The 27,179-nt window shown below is 40.8% G+C and overlaps 1 protein-coding gene across 4 annotated transcripts in view; it reads left to right on the top strand.

Annotated features, from left to right (window-relative positions):
- The first annotated feature begins 10,595 nt into the window (after positions 1-10,595).
- Positions 10,596-27,179, top strand: part of LOC139766539 (inactive rhomboid-related protein 2-like) — a 38,001-nt gene continuing 21,417 nt past the window's right edge. The window contains exons 1-3 of one of the 4 annotated variants that reach the window (XM_071695354.1): positions 10,596-10,645; positions 19,943-20,357; positions 26,697-26,918. In XM_071695354.1, coding sequence (XP_071551455.1) covers positions 20,310-20,357; positions 26,697-26,918 — 270 coding nt within the window. In that variant the 5' untranslated portion in view covers positions 10,596-10,645; positions 19,943-20,309. Of the gene's footprint in view, positions 10,646-10,672; positions 10,805-19,899; positions 20,358-26,696; positions 26,919-27,179 lie in introns of those variants that run through there. The other 3 variants (XM_071695326.1, XM_071695336.1, XM_071695345.1) reach the window with 3 other exon arrangements.

Here is a 27,179-nt window from a genome sequence, read left to right as displayed (position 1 = left end):
TCTCTGGAGGTCTGTCATTATTACCATACTAAATACAATAAAAAGATATTTCATTGCTTGATTGATTGTTGTCAGTCTCGAATAAAAAAGATTTTTCTATTTGAAATATAATACTTAACAACAAAGAATTAGTTTTGATATAAAAAAGAGGCGAAAACATCAATTATATACGGTATATAGCACTAGGGGTGTTTTCTTCATTTGGCAAAGCTGTCATCACTTGGGTTTACGCATGCGCAGTTTCCGAACACAGTCCCTCCCCGGCCCGTCGTGGGTGTTGTTCAAAATACAGATTCATAGTTACCTAGAATTCTTATTCTGCAAAAATTTGTACAGATGTATATTTCGCGTAAAGCACTTCATGAAAACATCGTTCAATAAGGAAGTCCCAATGTACCAGCCATCATCCTAATAAACTCCTACGTCAATCTATCTGATCTATCTATACATCTATCTATCTATCTATCTATCTATCTATCTATCTATCTATCTATATATATATATATATATATATATATATACATATATATATATATATATAAATATTTATATATATATATATATATAGATAGATAGATAGATAGATGTTGCATGTAATTCAAAGGTAAGGCCTATGAACTCCTGGATGAATTTCTGCATTCCTTGAAAATTATAAATCACAATAACAGCTTGAATGGAGAACTCATTTAACCATTTTCCCATTTGAGCTTATTGAGGAAAATATATAAACAATGACCATATCCAACCATTTTACCGAGGATGGTACATAAAATATAAAAAACGTGATGCTTTTCAATGTTGTCATTCTAGTACTAAACATTTAGACTGATGACAGAGTTGAGATTATCAACAATAGAAAACAAAAATATAATACAGATAGGGGAGAAAGAATACTTCCCATGCATCCCTCACGTGTCGTAAAAGGAGACTAAAGGGGACGGGATCGGGGGGCTGGAAACCCTCCCCTCCTTGTATTTTAACTTTCTATAAGGGGAAACAGAAGAAGGAGTCACGCGGGGAGTGCTCATGCTCCTCGAAGGCTTAGATTGGGGTGTTTAAATGTGTGTGGATGTAACCAAGATGAAAAAAAAAGGAGAGATAGGTAGTATGTTTGAGGAAAGGAACCTGGATGTTTTGGCTCTCAGTGAAACGAAGCTCAAGGGTAAAGGGGAAGAGTGGTTTGGGAATGTCTTGGAAGTAAAGTCAGGGGTTAGTGAGAGGACAAGAGCAAGGGAAGGAGTAGCACTACACTTGAAACAGGAGTGGTGGGAGTATGTGATAGAGTGGAAGAAAGTAAACTCTAGATTGATATGGGTAAAACTGAAAGTGGATGGAGAGAGACTGGTGATTATTGGTGCATATGCACCTGGGCATGAGAAGAAAGATCATGAGAGGCAAGTGTTTTGGGAGCAGCTGATTGAGTGTGCTAGTAGTTTTGATGCACGAGACCGAGTTATAGCGATGGGTGATTTGATGCAAAGGTGAGTAATGTGGCAGTTGAGGGAAAAATTGGTGTACATGGGGTGTTCAGTGTTGTAAATGGAAATGGTGAAGAGCTTGTAGATTTATGTGCTGAAAAAGGACTGGTGATTGGGAATACCTGGTTTAAAAAGAGAGATATACGTAAGTATACGTATGTAAGTAGGAAAGATGGCCAGAGAGCGTTATTGGATTACGTGTTGATTGATAGGCGCGCGAAAGAGAGACTTTTGGATGTTAATGCGCTGAGAGGTGCAACTGGAGGGATGTCTGATCATCATCTTGTGGAGGCGAAGGTGAAGATTTGAAGAGGTTTTCAGAAAAGAAGAGAGAATGTTGAGGTGAAGAGAGTGGTGAGAGTAAATGAGCTTGGGAAGGAGACTTGTGTGAGGAAGTACCAGGAGAAACAGCACAGAATGGAAAAAGGTGAGAACAAAGGACGTAAGGGGAGTGGGGGAGGAATGGGGTGTATTTAGGGAAGCAGTGATGGCTTGCGCAAAAGATGCTTGTGGCATGAGAAGCGTGGGAGGTGGGCAGATCAGAAAGGGTAGTGAGTGGTGGGATGAAGAAGTAAGATTATTAGTGAAAGAGAAGAGAGAGGCATTTCGACGATTTTTGCAAAGAAATAATGCAAGTGAGTGGGAGATGTATAAAAGAAAGAGGCAGGAGGTCAAGAGAAAGGTGCAAGAGGTGAAAAAGAGGGCAAATGAGAGTTGGGGTGAGAGAGTATCATCAAATTTCAGGGAGAATAAAAAGATGTTTTGGAAGGAGGTAAATAAAGTGCATGACAGCTAGAGACTGAGTGTGAATGAATGTGGCCTTTGTTGTCTTTTCCTAGCCCTACCTCGCGCACATGCGGGGGAAGGGGGTTGTTATTTCATGTGTGGCGGGATGGCGATGGGAATGAATAAAAGCAGATAGTATGAATTATGTACATATGTATATATGTATATGTCTGTGTGTATATATATATGTGTACGTTGAGATGTATATGTATGTATATTTGCGTGTGTGGACGTGTATGTATATACATGTGTATGGGGGTGGGTTTGGCCATTCTTTCGTCTGTTTCCTTGCGCTACCTCGCTAACGCGGGAGACAGCGACAAAGTGTAATACACACACACACACACACACACACACACACACTATATATATATATATATATATATATATATATATATATATATATATATATATATATATATGAATAAGAGCAAGGTTATTAGGTACAGTAGGGTTGAGGGTCAAGTCAATTGGGAGGTGAGTTTGAATGGAGAAAAACTGGAGGTAGTAAAGTGTTTTAGATATCTGGGAGTGGATCTGGCAGCGGATGGAACCATGGAAGCGGAAGTGGATCATAGGGTGGGGGAGGGGGCGAAAATTCTGGGAGCCTTGAAGAATGTGTGGAAGTCGAGAACATTATCTCGGAAAGCAAAAATGGGTATGTTTGAAGGAATAGTGGTTCCAACAATGTTGTATGGTTGCGAGGCGTGGGCTATAGATAGAGTGGTGCGCAGGAGGATGGATGTGCTGGAAATGAGATGTTTGAGGACAATGTGTGGTGTGAGGTGGTTTGATCGAGTAAGTAACGTAAGGGTAAGAGAGATGTGTGGAAATAAAAAGAGCGTGGTTGAGAGAGCAGAAGAGGGTGTTTTGAAATGGTTTGGGCACATGGAGGGAATGAGTGAGGAAAGACTGACCAAGAGGATATATGTGTCGGAGGTGGAGGGAACAAGGAGAAGAGGGAGACCAAATTGGAGGTGGAAAGATGGAGTGAAAAAGATTTTGTGTGATCGGGGCCTGAACATGCAGGAGGGTGAAAGGAGGGCAAGGAATAGAGTGAATTGGAGCGATGTGGTATACCGGGGTTGACGTGCTGTCAGTGGATTGAATCAGGGCATGTGAAGCGTCTGGGGTAAACCATGGAAAGCTGTTTAGGTATGTATATTTGCGTGTGTGGACGTATGTATATACATGTGTATGGGGGTGGGTTGGGCCATTTCTTTCGTCTGTTTCCTTGCGCTACCTCGCAAACGCGGGAGACAGCGACAAAGCAAAAAAAAAAAAAAAAAAAAAAAAAAAAAAAAATATATATATATATATATATATATATATATATATATATATATATATATATATATATATATATATCGGAAAGGATCACAATTTTTGTGCGTGATCAAGATATCCCTATGAGTCCACGGGGAAAATGAGACACGATAAGTTCCCAAGTGCACTTTCTTGTAATAATCACATGTTTACCAAATGGCGTCCTAGCTTCGTCTCTTCGATGTATATCAGCTGACTTATATTTCTCTCTTGTGTCTCCCTTGATGATGTGATAACTACACGAAAGTGCACTTGGGAACTTATCGTGTTTCATTTCCTCTGTGGACTCATAGGAATATATATTTTCTTTCTTTCTTTCAGACTATTCGCCATTTCCCGCGTTAGCGAGGTAGCGTTAAGAACTGAGGACTGGTCCTTTGAGGGAATATCCTCACCTGACCCCCTTCTCTGTTCCTTCTTTTGGAAAATAAAAAAAATCGAGAGGAGAGGATTTCCAGCCAACCGCTCCCAGGAATATATATATATATATATATATATATATATATATATATATATATATATATATATATATATATATATTATACTATTCGCATATAGCGTAAGGGGGGTTAATAAGAGAGATGTGTGGAATTAATAAAAAGAGCGTGGTTGAGAGAGCAGAAGAGGGTGTTTTGAAGTGGTTTGGGCACATGGAGAGGATGAGTGAGGAAAGATTGACCAAGAGGATATATGTGTCGGAGGTGGAGGGAATAAGGAGAAGAGGGAGACCAAATTGGAGGTGGAAAGATGGAGTGAAAAAGATTTTGTGTGATCAGGTCCTGAACATGCAGGAGGGTGAAAGGAGGGCAAGGAATAGAGTGAATTGGAGCGATGTGGTATACCGGGGTTGACGTGCTGACTCAGTGGATTGAATCAAGGCATGTGAAGCGTCTGGGGTAAACCATGGAAAGCTGTGTAGGTATGTATATTTGCGTGTGTGGACGTATGTATATACATGTGTATGGGGGGGGGGGGTTGGGCCATTTCTTTCGTCTGTTTCCTTGCGCTACCTCGCAAACGCGGGAGACAGCGACAAAGTAAAAAAAAAAAAAAAAAAAAAAAAAAAAAATATATATATATATATATATATATATATATATATATACATATATATATATATATATATATATATATATATATATATATATATATATATATATATGTATATATTCCTATGGGTCCACGGGGCCATATTTTACAAGAAAACACCTCATCCTTCGTTGGTCCAGAACGACGAGGCTGGAACTATGCGAGGCGAAAAACCGGTTGAGGTACTCGGCCAAGGTGGTACCTCATCTGAAAATCTAATGGAGTGATGGAACACAGCCAACTGAAAAACAGTTCGGTGAAACGCCACTAAGCCTGGATGTAATAACAATGATAATGCTGATGATACTACTACTACTACTACTACTAGTAATAATAATGATAATGATAATAATGATAATAATTAGCAAATAGAAAAAATCTTTATGATACTTAGAGCATGACATTTTTAGTGTAATTTAACCCATTTGAATGACAACGGAGCACCTACGCTGAACCCCAGGAGCAATCTCTTTCCTATTCTTATTATCTTTTCCAGTCTATCTTATCCTAACCGCGCTCCCAAGACACGTCCAGCAATTTCCATCAGAATTCTTTATCTTGCAAAACCCGTTCTTTCACTCAACAACGAAGACGTTCACAGCTTCTTGATAAACCCAGCCATCTAGATGTGGTATAATTCAAAATAGCAAGTACATTTCATTACAATTTACACACACATAAAGGTTAGATTTATGAAAGCATATTTTCTTTTTTCGGTGAAAAAGAACTCAAAATAAAAAAAAATTAATTGGTTTAAGATCATAACAGAAACACATTAAACATTTTCACAATAAATTGAGTGAGCTTCACAGTTTTCATGTTATCTTTGGAGAATGTTCATGTAAACCTCTATATCGGTCGAGATCAGGATGACCTCCGTAATGCTGGAATTTGTGCAGACTAGCACATCGGAAACTTGTGTTGAGTGACTGGTATGAAGCCACTTACCGGGAACTGAGTTCTCGCAGCTGTCACCATACGGTGCAGTAATCACATTCATATGAATACAAATAAAAATCTAAGCATGATACACACAGATGAAAAGAAAAGTATTAATATCTCGCTTAGAAAGATCTGAATTTATAAAACCAGCAGGGAGGCAATGGCGAAAGAAACTCCTAATTTATCGACATATCCGAAGCAAGTCGGCTCCCCCCCCCCCCCCCCACACACACACATGTAAAGCCTAGCTTGAAAAAGCTGTTACTTCCAGCAGCCCAGCTGAGAAGTAAGTAGATAAGGAAGCATGCCTTCCTTAATGTTGGAAACGAATATTGAGAATGGTACGCCTCTTTAGCAAGACTGGGGTGTGAGTGATGTGAATGTGAGGTACAGCAGTTGAGACAGAGATGTGAAAGACATTAGGTTAAAGAAACCCCGGAATCTATGTGTGATTACGTGTACAAATATATCCTGATGTCGAGCGTTTTTCCTAGGAGACAAGCCAAAGCCACGGACGAGGTTGTTTGCTGGTGACAGATTCGAGTGAGAAACTACAAAAGCTGATGACAGATTAGAAAGTGTGTGAAAGGAGGAAATTAAAAGTAAGTGTAAATAAAGATAAGGGTATTAAGTTTAGCAGGGTAGAGGGACATGTTAGTTGGGGTGAGAGTTTGAATGCAGAAAATTTATAGGAAGTGGAGTGTTGTACATACCTGGGAGTGGACATGGCAGGAAACAGAACCATGGAACCAGAAGTCAGTCAGTGGGTGGGTGAGGGGTTCTGGAATCACTGAGGAAAGTGTGGAAGAAGAGAACATTATCTGGGAAGACGACAATGGGTATGTTCATTTTTTTTTTTTTAAGGTATAGGAGCACCAACGATTCTGTATGGATGCAAGGTATAGGCTATAGATGAGGATGTGTGGAGGAGGGTGAATGTGTTAGAAATGAAATGTTTGAGGACAAGATGCGGTGTGAGGTGGTTTGATCAAGTTAGTGTTAAAAGAGTAAGAGTTAGGTTTGGTAATAAAGAGTGTTGTTGAAAGAGCTGAAGAGGGTGTGCTAAATGGTTTGGACAGATAAAGAGAACATGTGAGGAAAGTTTTACAAAGAGGATATGTGTCTGAAGTGTATGGGACAAGGAGATAACCAAATTGGGTTATCTATCTATCTATCTATCTATCTATCTATCTATCTATCTATCTATATATATATATATATATATATATATATATATATATATATATATATATACACCACTGCATTGACATTTATTGTAATGCTGATAATGAGTTTATCAATGGCAACACGATAAGAATCGGAGATATCTGCAGATTGCATGTCTGTGTCTGATTACCTTTACAGGCATTAGAAGTTGAAAATGTGGCTAACAAAGAATTCCTGAGTACGTGCGTAGTGAGGCTTCGAAGATACTGTCCTAAAGGATGGCAGTCAGTGAAGCTCTGCTTTGTGTACTAGATCATAACATCCGATGCTTCAGGTATACCGTCATCTGTCTCGATCGAGCTGTGAGAGCCGAACATCTGTCTCATGAACATGACTCAAACCAAATACCATAAAATTTCCTTCATTGATTCCTTCAGCGCTAGGAGTAGACTATGACCCTTGGGCATTATCGGCCCTCCCATCGTACCCATGATCTCGCAATCAAGCCCAAGGGTCGTACCGTCGTGTTCAGGGGTCGTACCGTCATGCTCAGAGGGTCGTACGATCGTGCTCAGGGGCCGAACCTTCCTGCTCGTGGGTCGCATCGTCGTGCTCAGGGGGTCACATTCTTGTGCTCATAGGTCGTATCGTCGCGTTCAGGGGTCGTACCGACGTACTCATAGGTTGTATCGTTGTGCTCAGAGGGCGTATCGTAGCGCTTATGGGTCGTGCATAGGGAGTTTAAAATGACTAATTTACATTCTTCTCACCTGTTCCACTGGTAATGGAATTGAATATATTCCGTAAAAGTAAAATGAGCGGCTGGATGTAACGAAAACGTGTTTCATGATGAGGGAAGGTGGAACTCAAGTAACATGAAGTGTATTTGATCACTGTCGACTCTTACTTCAACTTGTGATAAGGTTGCCAAGGTTTGTGGGTCAGTTTGACAATGACTGACGAGAGATAACACCCTCTGACTTCCCTCACTAATCAGGGACGTGAATGAAGGTGACTCACAGACCTCCATCACACTCGGGTGGGGGAGGGGGGGTGAAGGTGAGGAGAGGGGATGAAGACTAGACAGTAGCAATGATCTACTATAATGCTGTTACTTGAACATGGAAGGAATAATGATAGGTGCTATATATATATATATATATATATATATATATATATATATATATATATATATATATATATATATATATATATCTTTTTCTTTCTTTCAAACTATTCGCCATTTCCCGCATTAGCGAGGTAGCGTTAAGAACAGAGGACTGGGCCTATGAGGGAATACCCTCACCTGGCCCAATTCTCTGTTCCTTCTTTTGGAAAATTGAAAAAAAAAAAAACCGAGAGGGGAGGATTTCCAGCTCCCCGCTCCCTCCCCTTTTAGTCGCCTTCTACGACACGCAGGGAATACGTGGGAAGTATTCTTAATCCCCTATCCCCAGGGATAAATATATATATATATATATATATATATATATATATATATATATATATATATATATATATATATATATATATATATATATTATCTCTGGGGATAGGGGAGAAAGAATACTTCCATGTATTCCCTGCGCGTCGTAAAAAGGCGACTGAAAGGGGAGGGAGCTTGGGGCTGGAAATCCCCCCCTCCAGTTTTTTCTTTTCCAAAAGAAGGAACAGAAGAAGGCCAAGTGAGGATTTTCCTCTTTTAGGCTCAGTCCTCTGTTCTTAACGCTACCTTGCAAAAGCGGGAAATGGCGAATATGTACTGAAGATATATATATATATATATATATATATATATATATATATATATATATATATATATATTTATTATTTTTTTTTATACTTTGTCGCTGTCTCCCGCGTTTGCGAGGTAGCGCAAGGAAACAGACGAAAGAAATGGCCCCCCCCCCCCATACACATGTATATACATACGTCCACACACGCAAATATACATACCTACACAGCTTTCCATGGTTTACCCCAGACGCCTCACATGCCCCGATTCAATCCACCGACAGCACGTCAACCCCGGTAGGGACTAGAGAGGGACTAGACGTGCTTTGTGCCCGGGATGGGCCATACATCTTATGAGGATGAGGAATGATTAAGTGTGTTTGTGGGAGGCGTGATATATGTATATATATATATATATATATATATATATATATATATATATATATATATATATATATAATTCTTTTTTTATACTTTGTCGCTGTCTCCCGCGTTTGCGAGGTAGCGCAAGGAAACAGACGAAAGAAATGGCCCAACCCCCCCCCATACACATGTATATACATACGTCCACACACGCAAATATACATACCTACACAGCTTTCCACGTATTCCCTGCGTGTCGTAGAAGGCGACTAAAAGGGAAGGGAGCGGGAGGCTGGAGATCCTCCCCTCATTTTTTTTTTTTTTCCAAAAGAAGAAACAGAGAAAGGGGCCAGGTGAGGATATTCCCTCAAAGGCCCAGTCCTCATCCTCTGTTCTTAACGCTACCTCGCTAATGCGGGAAATGGCGATCAGTATAAAATATATATATATATATATATATATATATATATATATATATATATATATATATATATTCATTTTATTATACTTTGTCGCTGTCTCCCGCGTTAGCGAGGTAGCGCAAGGAAACAGACGAAAGAATGGTCCAACCCACCCACATGCACATGTGTATACATAGATGCCCACACACGCACATGTACATACCTGTACATTTCAACGGATACATATCTATACATACACAGACATATATATATATATATATATATATATATATATATATATATATATATATATATATATATATATATTCATACATGCTACCTTAAATTATTCTCGCCGCCATTCCGCCACACATGAAATGGCACCCCCCTCCCCCCACGTGCGTGCGAGGTAGCGCTAGGAAAAGACAACAAAGGCCACATTCGTTGACACTCAGTCTCTAGCTGTCATGTGTAATGCACCGAAACCACAGCTTCCTTTCCACATCCAGGCCCCACAAAACTTTCCATGGTTTACCCCAGACGCTTCACATGCCCTGGTTCAATCCATTGACAGCACCTCGACCCCGGTATACCACATCGTTCCAATTCACTCTATTCCTTGCACGCCTTACACCCTCCTGTATGTTCAGGCCCCGCTCGCTCAAAATTTTTTTCACTCCATCCTTCCACCTCCCACTTCTCCTCGTTCCCTCCACCTCTGACACACACACACACACACACACACACACACACACACACACACACACACAATATTATATATATATATATATATATATATATATATATATATATATATATATATATATATATATTGCAAGAGGTCACAGTGGTGCGCATGACAGTATTTGCTGGTAACCACGGGAAAATGAAACACGATAATTTCCCAATTGCACTTACGTGTAATGTCATATAACAATTCTACTTCCCTCAGTCTCTCGAATACACGAACAGTATATCACAACTGAGGGAGCAGATGAAGAAAATGTAATTCATACAAAGGGAGATAATGTACTCGGAAAATGCCACTGGGGAGACTCAAGAAGATCACTGAAGCTTTTTCCTCATTATTTACTGACATGCACTCATGTCTCGTAGATAACACATATCTTCGCCTTTTTCACAGCTCTTCCAAGACGACACCGTTCAGCAATGAACTATAACACAGTAATGAATAATCGTACTATATGAACATAAAACAGTTATCATCTGGCCTTACTGATAACGTATTTGGACCAATTACTTCATCAGCCGTTTGAAAGTTAATGAAGATAAGATAGTGCAGTAGCTCAGTTGACTGCACAGCGTCGGACTAGTAACACTGCCCGCAGCGCGCCTCTGGTAGAATCTAACCGATTCGTCATTTTTATGCTCTAGCTATTTCCTCCGTGTATTAACCAGTGCGGGAGTGATATGAAGTGCTTTCCCAGGATACTAAAGGATTTCTAAGTTCTTCCTCAAGTTGCCTGAGTGGAGGAAAGGGAAGAAAGAAATGTTGGTGTGAGTATTTACGGAACTCTGTGCTGCACCAAGTTCCCCCAAACAACCTGCTATGCGGCACAAGTGTGTTAGTGGTGGGACGACACCTGTTGCTGTGAATTACCCGTAGTGGCGTCTGTTTTGAAAAATTTATTGTATGACCAAGGAAGGACTGATGGTCGGTTATACAAGTAAACTCTCTGTATACGGTGGTAAGACTACTAAGTCTTAACGACATTAAATGCTGCTCCACGATCATGATGCACCTGCCAATACAAACGCCTGAGAGGCTTGAAATAATATAAACGTTATTTGGTAAAGTATTTTCTGCGATATCTGAATATTTCATTATTATTTCAAATTTCAAAATTATGTTTGAAACACTTTCTCAAGAGATTGTCTCAGAAAACTGTTATCTTAGGGATATGGAAGTCCCGGCACTACCAGAGGTACGATAACTTGTATTTAAAATTGTGTGTGTGTGTGTGTGTGTGTGTGTGTGTGTGTGTGTGTGTGTGTGTGTGTGGGTGAGTGTGTGTGTGTGTGTGTGTGTGATGCCATTATCAGATACGAAAAAAAGAGATTCAGTAACAGGTTTATAACAAGTACACACACACACACACACACACACACACACACACACACACACACACACATATATATATATATATATATATATATATATATATATATATATATATATATATATATATATATATATATATATATACGTATTCCCTGCGTGTCGTACAAGGCGACTAAAAGGGAAGGGAGCGGGGGGCTGGAAATCCTCCCCTCTCGTTTTTTTTTTTTTAATTTTCCAAAAGAAGGAAGAGAGAAGAGGGCCAGGTGAGGATATTCCCTCAAAGGCCCAGTCCTCTGTTCTTAACGCTACCTCGCTATTGCGGGAAATGGCGAACAGTATGAAGAAAAAATATATATATTCTATTATACTTACTTGATCTCCGTTTCCCGCGTCAGCGAGGAAGCGCCAGGAAGCAGACGAAGAATGGCCCATCCACTCACACACACATATATACACATAAACGCCTCTACATACACATATACATATCAACATATACCTATACACATACATATAAATACACATACACAGACATGTACATATATACACATGTACACATTCATACTTGCTTGTCTTCATCCATCCCTATCGCTAACTCGCCTCACAGGAAACAGCATCGCTACCCCCGCTTCAGCAAGGTAGCGCCAGGTAAACAGACAAAAAATCCCAAATTCGTTCACACTTAGTCTCTAGCTGTCATGTGTAATGCACAGAAACCAGAGCTCCCTCTCCACATCCAGGCCCCACAGACCTTTCCATGGTTTACCCCAAACGTTTCACATAATGTCCTCAAGCATTTCATTTCCGATACATCCACCCTCCTCCGTACAACCCTATCTATAGTCCATGCCTCGCAACCATATAACATTGTTGAAACTACTATTCCTTCAAACATACCCATTTTTGCTCTCAGAGATAACGTTCTATCCTTCCACACATTCTTCATCGCTACCCCACCCTATGACTCACTTCCGCTTCAGTTGTTCCCTCCGCTGCTAAGCCCATTCCCAGATATCTATAGCACTCCACTTCCTCCAATTTTTCTCCATTCAAACTTACGTCCCAATTAACTTGTCCTTCAATCCTAATGAATCTAATAACCTTGCTCTTAAAAGAGAAGAGGTAGCGAAAGCTTTGCGGAAGATGAAATCCGGCACGGCGGCGTGTTTGGATGGTATTGCAGTGGAATTTCTTGGAAAAGGGGGTGACTGTGTCGTTGATAGGTTGGTAAGGATATTATGTATGTATGGACCATGGTGAAGTGCCTGAGGATTGGCGGAATGCATACATATCGCCAATGAACAAAGGGAAAAGGATAAAGGTGAGTGTTCAAATTACAGGGGCATATGTTTGTTGAGTTTCCTGGGAAATTATACGAGAGGGCGAAGACATGTACAGAGCATCAGATTGGGGAAGAGCGGTGTGGTTTCAGAATCGGTAGAGGACGTGTGGATCAGGTGTTTGCTTTGAATGTACGAGTGGGAAATGTTTAGAAAAACTGATGGATTTGTATGCAGTATTTATGGATCTGGAGAAGGCATATGATAGGGTTGATAGAGATGGTTTGTGGAAGGGCTTAAGAGTTCATCGTGTGGGAGGTAAGTTGCTAGAAGCAGTGAAATGTTTTTACCAAGGATGTAAGTCATGTGTACGAGTAGGAAGAGAGGAGAGTCACTGGTTCCCAGTGAATGTCGGTTTGCGGCAGGTGTGTGTGATGTCCCCATGGTTATTTGATTTTCTATGAATGGGGTACTTAGTGAGGTGAATGCAAGAGTTTCGGAGAAAGGAGCGAGTATGCAGTCGGATGGGGATGAGAGGGCTTGGGAAGTGAGTCAGTTCGCCGATGATACAGCTCTAGTGGCTGATTCGTGTGAGAAACTGCAGAAGTTGGTGACTGAGTTTGGAAAAGTGTGAAAGGGGACACACACACACACACACACACACACACACACACACATATATATATATATATATATATATATATATATATATATATATATATATATATATATATATCTTTTTTTTTTTCCATACTATTCGCCATTTCCCGCACCAGCGAGGTAGCGTTAAGAACGGAGGACTGAGCCTTTGAGGGAAACCCTCACTTGGCCCACTTCTTTGTTCCTTCTATTGGAAAATTAAAAACGAGAGGGGAGGACTTCCAGTCCCCCCCCCCCCCCCCCCCCCCCGCTCCCTCCCCTTTTAGTCGCCTTCTACGAGACGCAGGGAATACGTGGGAAGTATTCTTTCTCCCCTATCCTCAGGGATTATATATATATATATATATATATATATATATATATATATATATATATATATATATACATTTATATTTATTCTATTACTATTATCATACTTTGTCGCTGTCTCCCGCGTTAATTAAAGCGCAAGGAAACAGACGAAAGAATGGCCCAACCCACCCACATACACATGTATATACATACATGTCCACACACGCACATATATATACCTATACATTTCAACGTATACAGTTATGTACATATACACGTACATAATTTATACTTGCTGCCTTTATTCATTCTCGTCGCCACCCCGCCACACATGAAATGACAACACCCTTCCCCCTGCACGCATGCGAGGTAGCGCTAGGAAAAGAAAACAAAGGCCACATTCGTTCAAACTCAGTCTCTAGCTGTCGTGTATAATGCACCGAAACCGCAGTCGTAGAAGGCGACTAAAAGGGGAGGGAGCGGGTGGCTGGAAATCCTCCCCTCTCTCTTTTTTTTTTTTTTTTGATTTTCCAAGAAGGAACAGAGAAGGGGGCCAGATGAGGATATTCCCTTAAAGTCCCAGTCCTCTGTTCTTAACGCTACCTCGCTAACGCGGGAAATGGCGAATAGTTTGAAAGATGAAAGCCGGCAAGGCAGCAGGTTTGGATGGTATTGCAGTGGAATTTATTAAAAAAGGGGGTGACTGTATTGTTGACTGGTTGGTAAGGTTATTTAATGTATGTATGACTCATGGTGAGGTGCCTGAGGATTGGCGGAATGCGTGCATAGTGCCATTGTACAAAGGCAAAGGGGATAAGAGTGAGTGCTCAAATTACAGAGGTATAAGTTTGTTGAGTATTCCTGGTAAATTATATGGGAGGGTATTGATTGAGATGGTGAAGGCATGTACAGAGCATCAGATTGGGGAAGAGCAGTGTGGTTTCAGAAGTGGTAGAGGATGTGTGGATCAGGTGTTTGCTTTGAAGAATGTATGTGAGAAATACTTAGAAAAGCAAATGGATTTGTATGTAGCATTTATGGATCTGGAGAAGGCATATGATAGAGTTGATAGAGATGCTCTGTGGAAGGTATTAAGAATATATGGTGTGGGAGGCAAGTTGTTAGAAGCAGTGAAAAGTTTTTATCGAGGATGTAAGGCATGTGTACGTGTAGGAAGAGAGGAAAGTGATTGGTTCTCAGTGAATGTAGGTTTGCGGCAGGGGTGTGTGATGTCTCCATGGTTGTTTAATTTGTTTATGGATGGGGTTGTTAGGGAGGTAAATGCAAGAGTTTTGGAAAGAGGGGCAAGTATGAAGTCTGTTGGGGATGAGAGAGCTTGGGAGGTGAGTCAGTTGTTGTTCGCTGATGATACAGCGCTGGTGGCTGATTCATGTGAGAAACTGCAGAAGCTGGTGACTGAGTTTGGTAAAGTGTGTGGAAGAAGAAAGTTAAGAGTAAATGTGAATAAGAGCAAGGTTATTAGGTACAGTAGGGTTGAGGGTCAAGTCAATTGGGAGGTGAGTTTGAATGGAGAAAAACTGGAGGAAGTGAAGTGTTTTAGATATCTGGGAGTGGATCTGTCAGCGGATGGAACCATGGAAGCGGAAGTGGATCATAGGGTGGGGGAGGGGGCGAAAATTCTGGGGGCCTTGAAGAATGTGTGGAAGTCGAGAACATTATCTCGGAAAGCAAAAATGGGTATGTTTGAAGGAATAGTGGTTCCAACAATGTTGTATGGTTGCGAGGCGTGGGCTATGGATAGAGTTGTGCGCAGGAGGATGGATGTGCTGGAAATGAGATGTTTGAGGACAATGTGTGGTGTGAGGTGGTTTGATCGAGTGAGTAACGTAAGGGTAAGAGAGATGTGTGGAAATAAAAAGAGCGTGGTTGAGAGAGCAGAAGAGGGTGTTTTGAAGTGGTTTGGGCACATGGAGAGGATGAGTGAGGAAAGATTGACCAAGAGGATATATGTGTCGGAGGTGGAGGGAGCAAGGAGAAGAGGGAGACCAAATTGGAGGTGGAAAGATGGAGTGAAAAAGATTTTGTGTGATCGGGGCCTGAACATGCAGGAGGGTGAAAGGAGGGCAAGGAATAGAGTGAATTGGAGCGATGTGGTATACCGGGGTTGACGTGCTGTCAGTGGATTGAATCAAGGCATGTGAAGCGTCTGGGGTAAACCATGGAAAGCTGTGTAGGTATGTATATTTGCGTGTGTGGACGTATGTATATACATGTGTAGGGGGGGGGGGGTTGGGCCATTTCTTTCGTTTGTTTCCTTGCGCTACCTCGCAAACGCGGGAGACAGCGACAAAGTATAAATATATATATATATATATATATATATATATATATATATATATATATATATATATATATACGTGAGGAAACTTTCACATATACACTAACGCTCAAAGTTACATACATACACACATACATACAAACGCAGACGCCCGTTGGTACACAAGCACGGAGGAAGGTGCAAAATACCGGCCAGATATCGGTGGCGGACCACATCCCTACCAGCGCCGTCGCTGGCCGGTGTTGTGTGTGGTAGGGAGCCTGGTGATGTGGTCACACCCCATCTCCGTGACGGAGCATATATGTATCAACCTGGCAACCAGGATCCTAGGAGCAAGAACAGGATGTAAGGGACAAACCGGAACAGAGCGATATTCTTTTTTTTTTTTCGAAAATGTATCTGAGAGAAAATTCGAGGTTAATGAGTTCAAGCAAATCCTGAATATACTTCAGCGGATTAATGACGCATTGCTACTTTGTGATTCATAAACCCTGGAACAAAGATCAACCTCATAAATTGTTGTTCTTATAAATACGGATTAGAAAATCTGGCTTCATTGAAAGTTTTTGGTTGTAAGTTAACGTATATACAGACGTTTGTGTTGAGGAAATAGTTTCATTGATACTTTGCTCTGCACAACAGCTCTTTCATACGAACTTATTTAAAAGAAAAAAAAAGATTATATAGTAATAACAATAAATCTAAATATTTCCAAGACAATGGACTTGATTGCAGATATAAGAAAAAAAATGCTTTGCATACTGAGGAAAAAAGAACTTGAAAGATGGAAACATATGCCAAAAATGAATTACTGGATTACTGATACTTGACACGTAAACTAAGAGAGAGGTGAAATTGTATTGGAAACTCACAGTACAAGTTTTAACAGACGGAAAGTAGATGTGGTTTAAAATCTGGTTTAGAAGCTAAGTTACTTGAAATCAACGTAGTTAACGAACACTAATTAAGATATAGTTTGACAAAACCAGTTGGAAGATGCTTAGATGATTCAAGAACGAGGTTGTAGGAGATAATTACGGTGTCATGAGTCAGGAGTGGTAAAAGAGACTGTGATCTAACAGTGGGGATGTGTGAAGACAAGAATGATTAAGGATAAGAATAATGTATTGGTTGACGGTGCAGCAGAGAGAGGTCAGCGAAGAATTGAAGATGCACCATCTTCTCTTCCTCACTATAGATACAAAGGCGTTAGAGGAAAGGAAAGCGGGAAAGACACCTTTAAAACAGCAGAATTGTAAAGCATGAGGCTCTAGAGTCATGACCTAATGGGCTCACTCCATCATTAGATGTGGAAAGCCTCTCTTTAAAAGTGTTTAGAATCCTTTTCCAGCATCTCTGGGCTAGATAGTGCCCCTCATGCAATCCCCGCGACGTGAACATACTGGACTTAGTTCGACCTGTAAGTGAGAATCCTAGCTGGGGAAAAGTTTGGTTATCGACTATTCATTTATTAGCTAACTTTCAACATTACTTGTAATGCTGGTCAGCATAGAAGTTATACAAAGATAACAAATTATGGACTAGATGTAGTGATATTCGCATTGATCTTAACAGGTAAAGCTGGGGTGATATTATGAATGAAAATAATATGGAGCTACCTTGGCAAAACTTGCGTCCGACACGAGAAAGTGGAGGGACCAGCGATACACAACAGATGGTCCGTTTCCAGAACTAAGCCACAATTGTGGAACAATGATATCAAGAACTTCCTGTTGTTTGTAGTAGTAACATATAAGAAACGCAAAGAGAAATATAACCATCATGTTAAAGTAATGAGAATTTGTGCATAAAAATTGAGAGACATATACGTCAAAGGAAACGTCAGTATGGAACATATATTGCTAGAAATAGCAAAAGAAACCATAAAGAACTTCATAGTTATGTTGCAAGCAAGAGTCGCTAACCAACCAATTGGTACTGAAGACTTAGCTCATGTCCTGGATCCAGTCCCGTTGCTGGAAAATATTGTACAACGTACTGACGTACACACTCAAGATACACTAGGAGGGATAAATGGGATGAAAGTAAACAAAGCCGCAGGACCAAATGCGTTTTATCAGAGGACAATGAAAGTAGCGAAAAATGTGTCAAGCTAGTGTCTACTCTGTCTGATAAATTCATTTGCGATGGTAAAAGTGCCAGAGGACTGGAAGATCAATAATCTAATACTGATATACAAGAGGGTGGTAATAAGTTCTAGCCGGGAAATTATCGACAAATTAGTTTCAAGTTCATATTTGTTAAGCAAACAAGACAAATTTGTAAATCACACAGAGGATCACCACTTAATGAGCGATTTTCAGCACTGATTTGACAAAACTTTTCATGTCTTACAAATCTATTTTATTCTTGAGAGCGTATATAGGATCACCACAGTAAATAATTCTCAACATAGAAATGAAAAAAAATAATGTTCTTGTTTGACTAATCTGTTTTTATGAGATTACATGTCTGATGAGTGTAAACCAGTTGATATCATCTATTTAGATTTTTAGATGGGATTGGATAAGTCCCACAGAAAAGGTTATTAACAAAAGCTTGTCTCAGTGTTCAGACAGGGGTTGTGCGTCGGTATCTAGAGAACTGGTTGAGTGGCTGTAAACAAAAAGGAGTGGTTAACAAGCTGTGTTCCTTGGGAAAACCTGGGAGGACTTCGGGAAGACCAAGAGAAGACCTGGGAAAAGCTGAAGACTCGAGTAGACCAGAGAATGAATTGCGATAGGTTCGTCGAAGGACGTGGGGGAACACCTGGGAGGACGTAAGAAAAGATTTTGGGAGGACTGGGGGAAGACTTTGGGAAGACCTGATGAGAAACGGAGGAAAATTTGGTAAGGACCTGGAGAAGATTTGAGGAAGACTAAGGGACGAACTGGAGAGGACTTCGAGAAGAACTGTTTGTGCATTTGTTTGTTATTCTTTGGCGGCTCCAAATTTTGGTCATAGGTATTTCAAGATCTAGGTAATAGATTACACCTGCACAAGTGGGCCTTGAAGGCCGTATTGTGGCTACGATAGGTCACCATTTTTTATATATCAAGTAACGTCAGGTATCTTTCCAACGTACACAGACACACCACACACGCACAGAGAGAGAGAGAGAGAGAGAGAGAGAGAGAGAGAGAGAGAGAGAGAGAGAGAGAGAGAGAGAGAGAGAGAGAGAGAGACACACACAAACAGAGAGAGAGAGAGAGAGAGAGAGAGAGAGAGAGAGAGAGAGAGAGAGAGAGAGAGAGAGAGAGAGAGAGAGAGAATATCCTCACTGTGCCCCCTTCTCTGTTCCTTCTTTTGGATAATTAAGAAAACGGGAGGGCAGATTTTCCAGCCCCCTGCTTCCTTCCCTTTTAGTCGCCTTCTACGACACGCAGGGAATGCGTGGGAAGTATTCTTTATCCCCTGTCCCCAGGGAAATACATATATTTCTTTTCTTTCAAACTATTCGCCATTTTCCGTGTTAGCGAGGTAGCGTTAAGAACACCTGGCCCCCTGCTCTGTTCCTTCTTTTGGAAAAAAAAAATGAAATGCATACATACATACATATATATATATATATATATATATATATATATATATATATATATATATATATATATATATATATATATATTTCTTTTTCTTTCAAAATATTCGCCATTTCCCGCATTAGCGAGGTAGCGTTAAGAACAGAGGACTGGGCCTTGAGGGAATACCCTCACCTGGCCCAATTCTCTGTTCCTTCTTTTGGAAAACTAAAAAAAAAAACGAGAGGGGAGGATTTCCAGCCCCCCGCTCCCTCCCCTTTTAGTCGCCTTCTACGACACGCAGGGAATACGTGGGAAGTATTCTTTCTCCCCTATCCCCAGGGATATATATATATATATATATATATATATATATATATATATATATATATATATATATATATATATATATATGAATAATTCTTGTGGACGTATATGTACGCGAAAATATTTCATTTTGTAGAACCTAAATATGATTTTGACAGTTCATGTAACATCTGAACAAAAACTCTTTATAGTTCTACACAGGAGCAAGCCCCATCACTGTAAACCTTAATAAGAGGTACACAAGAGCGGGGATGGTAACTCTGAGGAGCAGCGGTGAGGAGTATCGAACTGACGCGCGCACTGTGGCGAGGAGCCATTGGACGTCGAAGTCGAACTCACTGCTGGGGTGATCTGAACCTCACAAGGGTATTCAGTATTATGCATTTGATTATCGATTGACTGAAAAAGAGAATGTGACCGACGTGTGTTGCCGTGGGTAAGGCAGGAATCAAGAGGACATAATGAAAAGTGAGATACAGAAAAAAAAAAAAAGAGTAATCTGAGATAAAACATCTATTGTGGAAGATAAGAACAGAGAGAAAACAGTGGACGCTAAAGCTCGAACAGGATGGAGAACTCTTGGGAGGAGATCCCACTTCACCCACTGAGACAAATGGTAAGTGGCTGTGATATATGTGTTGATTATTTCCATTCTATTCATTACATCAAGTTCTACCACTAATTCCGTGCACTCGGCCTGATACTAATTCCTAGAGTACGACGGGCATACGTCCCTTGAGTATGACGAGCTGGCCTTTGACCTGACCTCTAAGGGTCAGGTCAGAGACCTAGCCATCATAGGGTCGTGCCCTCGGGCTCAGGGATCGTACCCGTCCTTCTGCAAACTCTTGTGAGATCTGTGCCTGTCACGTACAAGCAGTCTGATTTGTTTGTATGATGCTGTCTCACACTGCACGCTGACAGATGTAGTGACTGGATAAAGCATCATCCTATACATTATCACATAAGCGCCTCGTATCGACGTACCCTCTCGTGATCTAGATGCACCGGGCCTACTGAGTGAAGCCTCAGGACTGGGGTTCGAGTTCCTCGTGGGAATAGCTTAACCTGGTGGCAAATCCCTGATTATCTTTATTCGGTCGTATGTCTCACAGGGCACCGCCGACTGTCGGCCTTCGTCATGTATCCGGTTTAAAGTTATAACTGGAAGAACTGAAATGGGGCTTTAAGACCAGGGAAAAGTAGTTCTCCTAGACGCCACATGAGCATATCTGGGAGGGAGTTTGGGGGGACATGACACTGAGGGATGGAGTTTCCACACGATATACTTGTCAAGAGCTTTGTGCACAGAGCAACTCATACTCATACATGTGAAACTACATATCCACAACGATTCCCTCAGATGATGACGGTAATCGATAACAGATTCAACTAGCGATGAAATGAACTAGCGCTGGTATTAACTAGCACTCGGATTAACTAAATAAATTCTGAACGCCTCAGATATCTAGATAAATGAAGTACATATGCTTGTCATTTATGTAAATAACAGAATACGTATGCATGATTAATATGAAAATCTGACATGTCTCTCTACTGCATTTCTAATTCTAAAAGGAAAGGGTAAATATACTCTCCAGATATTAAAGTACATGCCACTGTTTAGACGAAATAAAGAACGCATGCTCATTAAGTTTAAAAATATCAAAGTACGAGGACTATACTTTTCCAAAGGATCAGAATATACATGCTTATCTTTATACCAAAGTAGACACGGCTGTTGGCACCGAATATTGCAGATTATGCCATAATCATTACAAGTACAGATATTACCTGTAACGCTGTTCAGTTAAGAGACACTAGGGTAACTTGGTTGCATATTATAGAAGAATTATACAGTATGGCTTAAAAGGGAAAAGCTAGGAGCCAGGGATGTATCTGGAGCCATACGCGTGGCTGTTATTCTAGGAAGTTTGATTTTTAAAACGGGTAGAGTACATGATTGTCAAGTCTAAATACTGAGGTGTATACGTGGATTTAAAGTCTAAATAGGGAGGAATATACATGGTTGTCAAGTCTAAAGAGGGAGGAATATACATGGTGTCAAGTCTAAAGAGGGAGGAATATACATGGTTGTCAAGTCTAAAAAGAGAGGAATATACATGGTTGTCAAGTCTAAAAAGAGAGGAATATACATGGTTGTCAAGTCTAAAAAGAGAGGAATGTACATGGTTGTCAGGTCTAAAGAGGGAGGAATATACATGGTTGTCAGGTCTACAGAGGGAGGAATATACATGGTTGTCAAGTCTAAAGAGGGAAGAAATACATGGTTGTCAAGTCTAAAGAGGGAGGAATATACATGGTTGTCAAGTCTAAAGAGGGAAGAAATACATGGTTGTCAAGTCTAAAGAGGGAGGAATATACATGATTGTCAGGTCTAAAAGAGGGAGGAATATACATTGTGTCAAGTCTAAAGAGGGAAGCAAATACATGACTGTCAAGTTTGCGGTGATACGAATATACATGGCTGTTAAGTCTACAGAAGGAGGTCTGCTCACTGTCATATCATGTCATGCGAGTGGTTATAAACATGGCTGCTGGACTCAGACTGGGAGAAGAACACACGCATTTCTAAACTTCAAAGAATCTTAGAAAGAAGAAAGTCACGTGCTTTTCAAACTTAAATCGATAGCAGTATACACGACTGTGAAGTCTTGACCGGGAGGAGTACACATGGGATGTGGTCGTCAGGTTTAAGAGTACATATTCTGAGTCTGAAATTGGAGATCACATTGTTGTGAAGTCTGAGGAGGAGATGTGTACATAGTTATCACGTCTAAAGAGACAGAACACATGTGCCAAGTCTGCAGAGGACTTTACAGTGTTGTCAAGTCTGAAACAGGAAGGAATGAGGACGGTTATCAGGCCTAAAGTATGAGTACACTTGTCTGTCAAGCTTAAAGGGTCAGGAAAATACACGGCTGTCAAGTCCTGTAAGGAGGAGTATACAAAGTCGTCAAGTCTTTTGAGAGGAAAATTATTCATGATTGATGACCCTGACATTTCAGCTACTTACACATGGTTGCTAAAGGGCAAGGGAGGAAGAAGTAACACTTGAAGTTCTCAAGGCGTAAAAGTAAGCCATAAACCTTCCTTAGTATCATGATCAGACACAGGAAATATTACAAACTTGACTGACGAAGAATATGATGTCTTATTCTCTTTTTTATGCAAAGAAAATGTTAATATGAAGCTCAAGGCTTATTTAGCTTCACTCAAACATCTATAAAAAAATACTGAAAGTGTCAAAGATAATGATAAAAGAAATATTTGTTTTCGCCTATTCTTATGACAAGATAGAAATATACTGATTATTTCGTGGTTATCATTGAAGGATTTGATTGTCTGAAGAGATAAACAAGTTCCCAAACTCTTGTACTCAGCAAGAAGCATACGAATGTTCCTCATTTGAAAAATTGCGGTCCTCCCTCTCTCTACTTCCGTTTATTCCCCATAATTTCCCACTCTTGGCTTAGGTCAGGTCAAGTTAGGTTAGGTCAGGTCAGGTTAGGTCCGCGTCAGATTATGTTAATTGTCGGGGAAGAAGAGTGAGCGCAACAACAGCCGCCCGGGTGGCGTATCAGATCAATTTTAGACCGCAGCCTAGTCGTGTTAGCCACACACCTCACTCCAACAAAAAGGAATAATCGCTTGATGTTCGGTAACATCTTCGCTCAAACAACTACTTTTTATTTTTGTGTCACACGTAAAGATTGACAGCGTGCAGGTAGTTCTCCAGGACACAGTTAAATAGATGTTCTTTTTTTTTCTTTTTTAGAAAACTATAAAGAAACAAATTTTATTCTAGAGAGATTCCTTGACCATTTCCTTGTGATACTGGAATGTCAGTTGTTGAATCTAATGGTTATCTTCTTTATTACGCTGGAGGCTCCACTCACGGGCAGTACTTCAAATCAAGGATGAGCCTTATTGAAATATGGAGAAGTTAATGAAAGGGAAAAATGAAAGGTAAATGAGAAGTATTTACAAAATTTAGAGGAAGTGAAAATATGTCATTTTAATTATGCTAGGTAATAGTTATTTGGAAAAACATGATAGAGTAGGCAGTCGCAAAGCTTCGAGGAGTAGGGAAAGAAACGGTTGTCAAAATGGCCCACCCCTGAGTTACCAACGGCCACAGAGTAATCATGTGACGCAGCAGCTTGCCGAGTTTTGTGTGTCTAGCTAGTGGTGGGGGCACACGAGCAGCCAACTTTCGGGAGCAAAAACCAAAGTAATACCTATAAAAGAGAGAAAGTGAACCAACATTGCGGCGTAGGGTAAGCGGGTCAAGTTTGGGAGTTAGCCAGGGACAGTTTATGTGCCGGACCGCTTTCGACTCAACACTGTCATGTAAGGATGCAAAGCTAGAACGACCCCAAATGTGAGAGTTGTACTCCATACAAGAACGAGTTGCTCCTTTGTATAAAAAGAGCAACTTTCGATAGATAAACTATTTCGACATCTAAGCAGGACTCCCAGTTTCTTAGAGGCAGACTTAGCTACTTCTGAAATGCGAGAGTTTCCAAGATAGATTGGATGTTACAGCAATAACAAGTATGTTCATTGAGTAAAGAGCTGGACTTACACAACCGTCAAAGTAGAGAAGAGAGTTGAGAATTTTGGATAGAAAGATGGGCAGAAACTGGGTCATGGAGGCATCAAACTTAACCAGATTTAGTGTAGCCGACTGGGATATCCTGTCTGAGTTCATTGAGGGACTTGTATCGAGACGAGATGCAGATCAAGAGAAAGAAGAGGGAGCAGAATTGAAGGATGTGGAGGAATGCAGTGTTGAATCGTCAGCGTATGAGTACATTTGGCTATTTGCAGAAGAAAGAAAATTGTTCAAATCACTTTTCTTCAATTTCCTTTTCCTTGCTGTGGCATAGATTGCCGGGTTACTTATGTGTGAATAAAAAGTGAAATAGACAAATTCAATCGCAATAAGTAATGTTAACGTAAAGTAAAACATAAACACCTTAACATGGGTCTGGTGAAGATCAACTTTGTCTTGACAGTTAGGACGGGCCATTAATCCCTAAAACAAAATGAATCTTAACCACACCTAAGTTAAGGGAGCTTATGCAATTTGTGACTCGACGTTAATATATATTTTGCGATTGTATTTATATCTGTTTTGATTTTTCTTTACAAGTACGTCAAGTGACCCGGCAATCTGTCACAGCAAGGAAAAATATAGCGAAGAAAAGAAGAGAGAGAGTAGAAGGAAAGGGCGTCTACATTTCGTTCCTCTAGGACTTGAGGCTTTGCTGGTACAGCTGCCCCCTGGCACTTGGCATCTCTAAGTGTGAACGACTGCATCAAAAGTACGGAGCAAATGACTGAGCTGCAGCAGCCTTGAGCTGTGAATACAGGCGAGCATCAGTAAGTTGGGAACGAAGTCGAGACTTGTTGCTGCTGGCAGTTGGACACGTCCACCCGAGGGCCGGGGAGCCCACCACCCGCGTAGTGAGCTGCATGTACACGGGTGATGACAACTGGTGCCATGGACATAGACGTCAAAAGCTTTCAGATATATAGCAATGGCAACTGCATAGGATTCCCCCAAATCTTACAGGATTGATGACCAGGCTTTAGAAAGACTGGGAAAAATATCACCAGTGGATCTGGCCTAACGGAAGCCATACTGTTGATCAGAGAGAAGACTGAGAGATCAAGACGTCTGAGGATATGGGAGTTGAGGAGGGATTCAAAGACTTTGGAAATGGTAGATGTCAAAGCAACACGACAATAGTTAGAGAGGTCAGAGCAGTTACCCTTCTTAGGGATGGGATGTATCAATGCTTGCTTCCAAGGAGAAGGAAAAGTTTGATCTTTAAACACAGACGGAACAAACGAGCAAGCACAGGTGCGAGTTCAGAGGGACACTATTTTAGTACACTGGAATGGATGCCATCAGGACCATAAACCTTGCTTGTGTACAGGAGAAGCGATTTTCGGACATTTCGAAATGATATTACAGGAAAGGGGATAAGTAAAAAGAGCATCAGGAGGTGAAGGAATGTTAGAGTCATCCAAGGTAGAGTTAGAGGAGAAACGGGTATCAGAAGAGTTGCTTGGTCTACGGGAGAGACAGGTATAATACTGTCAAAACGGAAAGGTAAAGGAAACGTAGGGCGACAGAAGTTGTTAGATGTGCCCTTAGCTATAGACCAGAAAGATCTGTCAGTGGATGATGAGGAGAGTCGTATAAAAAATATAATTTGAAGAATTTGGAAAGCAGTAGATGAAACAGAGGAAAAGTGTGGTATTTGGGAGACAGACCTTGAGCGAGCAAATATCAAAGTTTGGGGACTCACAGTTCATGAGGCGTGCCACAAGTGTGTTGACGTTGGAGTAAGCACAAACATCACCTTTGAACCGGAATCGTGAGTGGAGATTATGGTTGGATATGAAAAGGGGCCAGTGAGAAAATTATTAGAAAATTGGGTCCCAGTGAGAAATAAGATATTTGAAGGGGTACTGGACAGATGGTGTTCAACGGAAGAGAGGTTACTAGAGTGATCACGAATGTCGGTATGGTGAGTAGAAAAAGTGGCACATGAGAGAGGGAAATGTCGTGGGATGAGCCGGTACTACTACCGTCTATGCCTTCCTTCTCACTGACAGTAAAGTCAAGCAGATACCCAGATATTCTTAGCAGCCCATGATACCGCCGGGTAGCAGAGGCAATAGGTTTGGTGAGTCTATCATCACTGCATTTAGAAACGACTGTTCAGACAGATGTTCAAGAGAACTTATGTCATCTACCAGAGCACAGAAATCATTTTGTTCTGTAATGCGGATCATCCCAAAAGAGGTAAAAACAATCATCTTTATAAACAATCTTACATAAATTGTCTTAACTTCCGGAGATTTGATGACAGATTCAAAGATTTGGAATCATTCCACTGTTTTATCCCGTCCACAGAACCCAGCACAAACCGACGCCACAGGTCGAGGATCTTGTGAGTGGAAAGACGTCTGGTATCGCCTGGAGGAGGGCCGAGGCAGGATAAACCTTGAGGGATTCGAGGAACGTATTATACGGAGCACCAACAACGCGCAGGCAATACCCCAGGCCCTCAAACTTCTGAGAGAGGTAGACAAGCAACAGAAAGGCTACGTCGACTACGCTGAGTTCCAACATTACGTAAGTCCAGCCCAGTGTCTTCCTTTGGTATATGTTCTCCCAGTTCCTCAGGTGTACAGGTCCAGATTGTGTACAGACAGATGTAAGCTCATGAAGAGATAGGGAGATCAGTGATTTAGACGGTGAATAAACAATTAGATAAGTAGATATATTTCGAACTTAATCGTATATAACTTCCATATAGATAGACTGATGGCCAAAAATTTGGCCTCATGAATAGCTAGATAGACATACAATATATTCATAGCCTAAGCTGATTAT

Source organism: Panulirus ornatus, chromosome 4 (genome assembly GCF_036320965.1).
Source record: "Panulirus ornatus isolate Po-2019 chromosome 4, ASM3632096v1, whole genome shotgun sequence".
Taxonomy (NCBI): Eukaryota; Metazoa; Arthropoda; class Malacostraca; order Decapoda; family Palinuridae; genus Panulirus; species Panulirus ornatus.
This window is presented reverse-complemented; position numbering and strand designations above follow the sequence as displayed.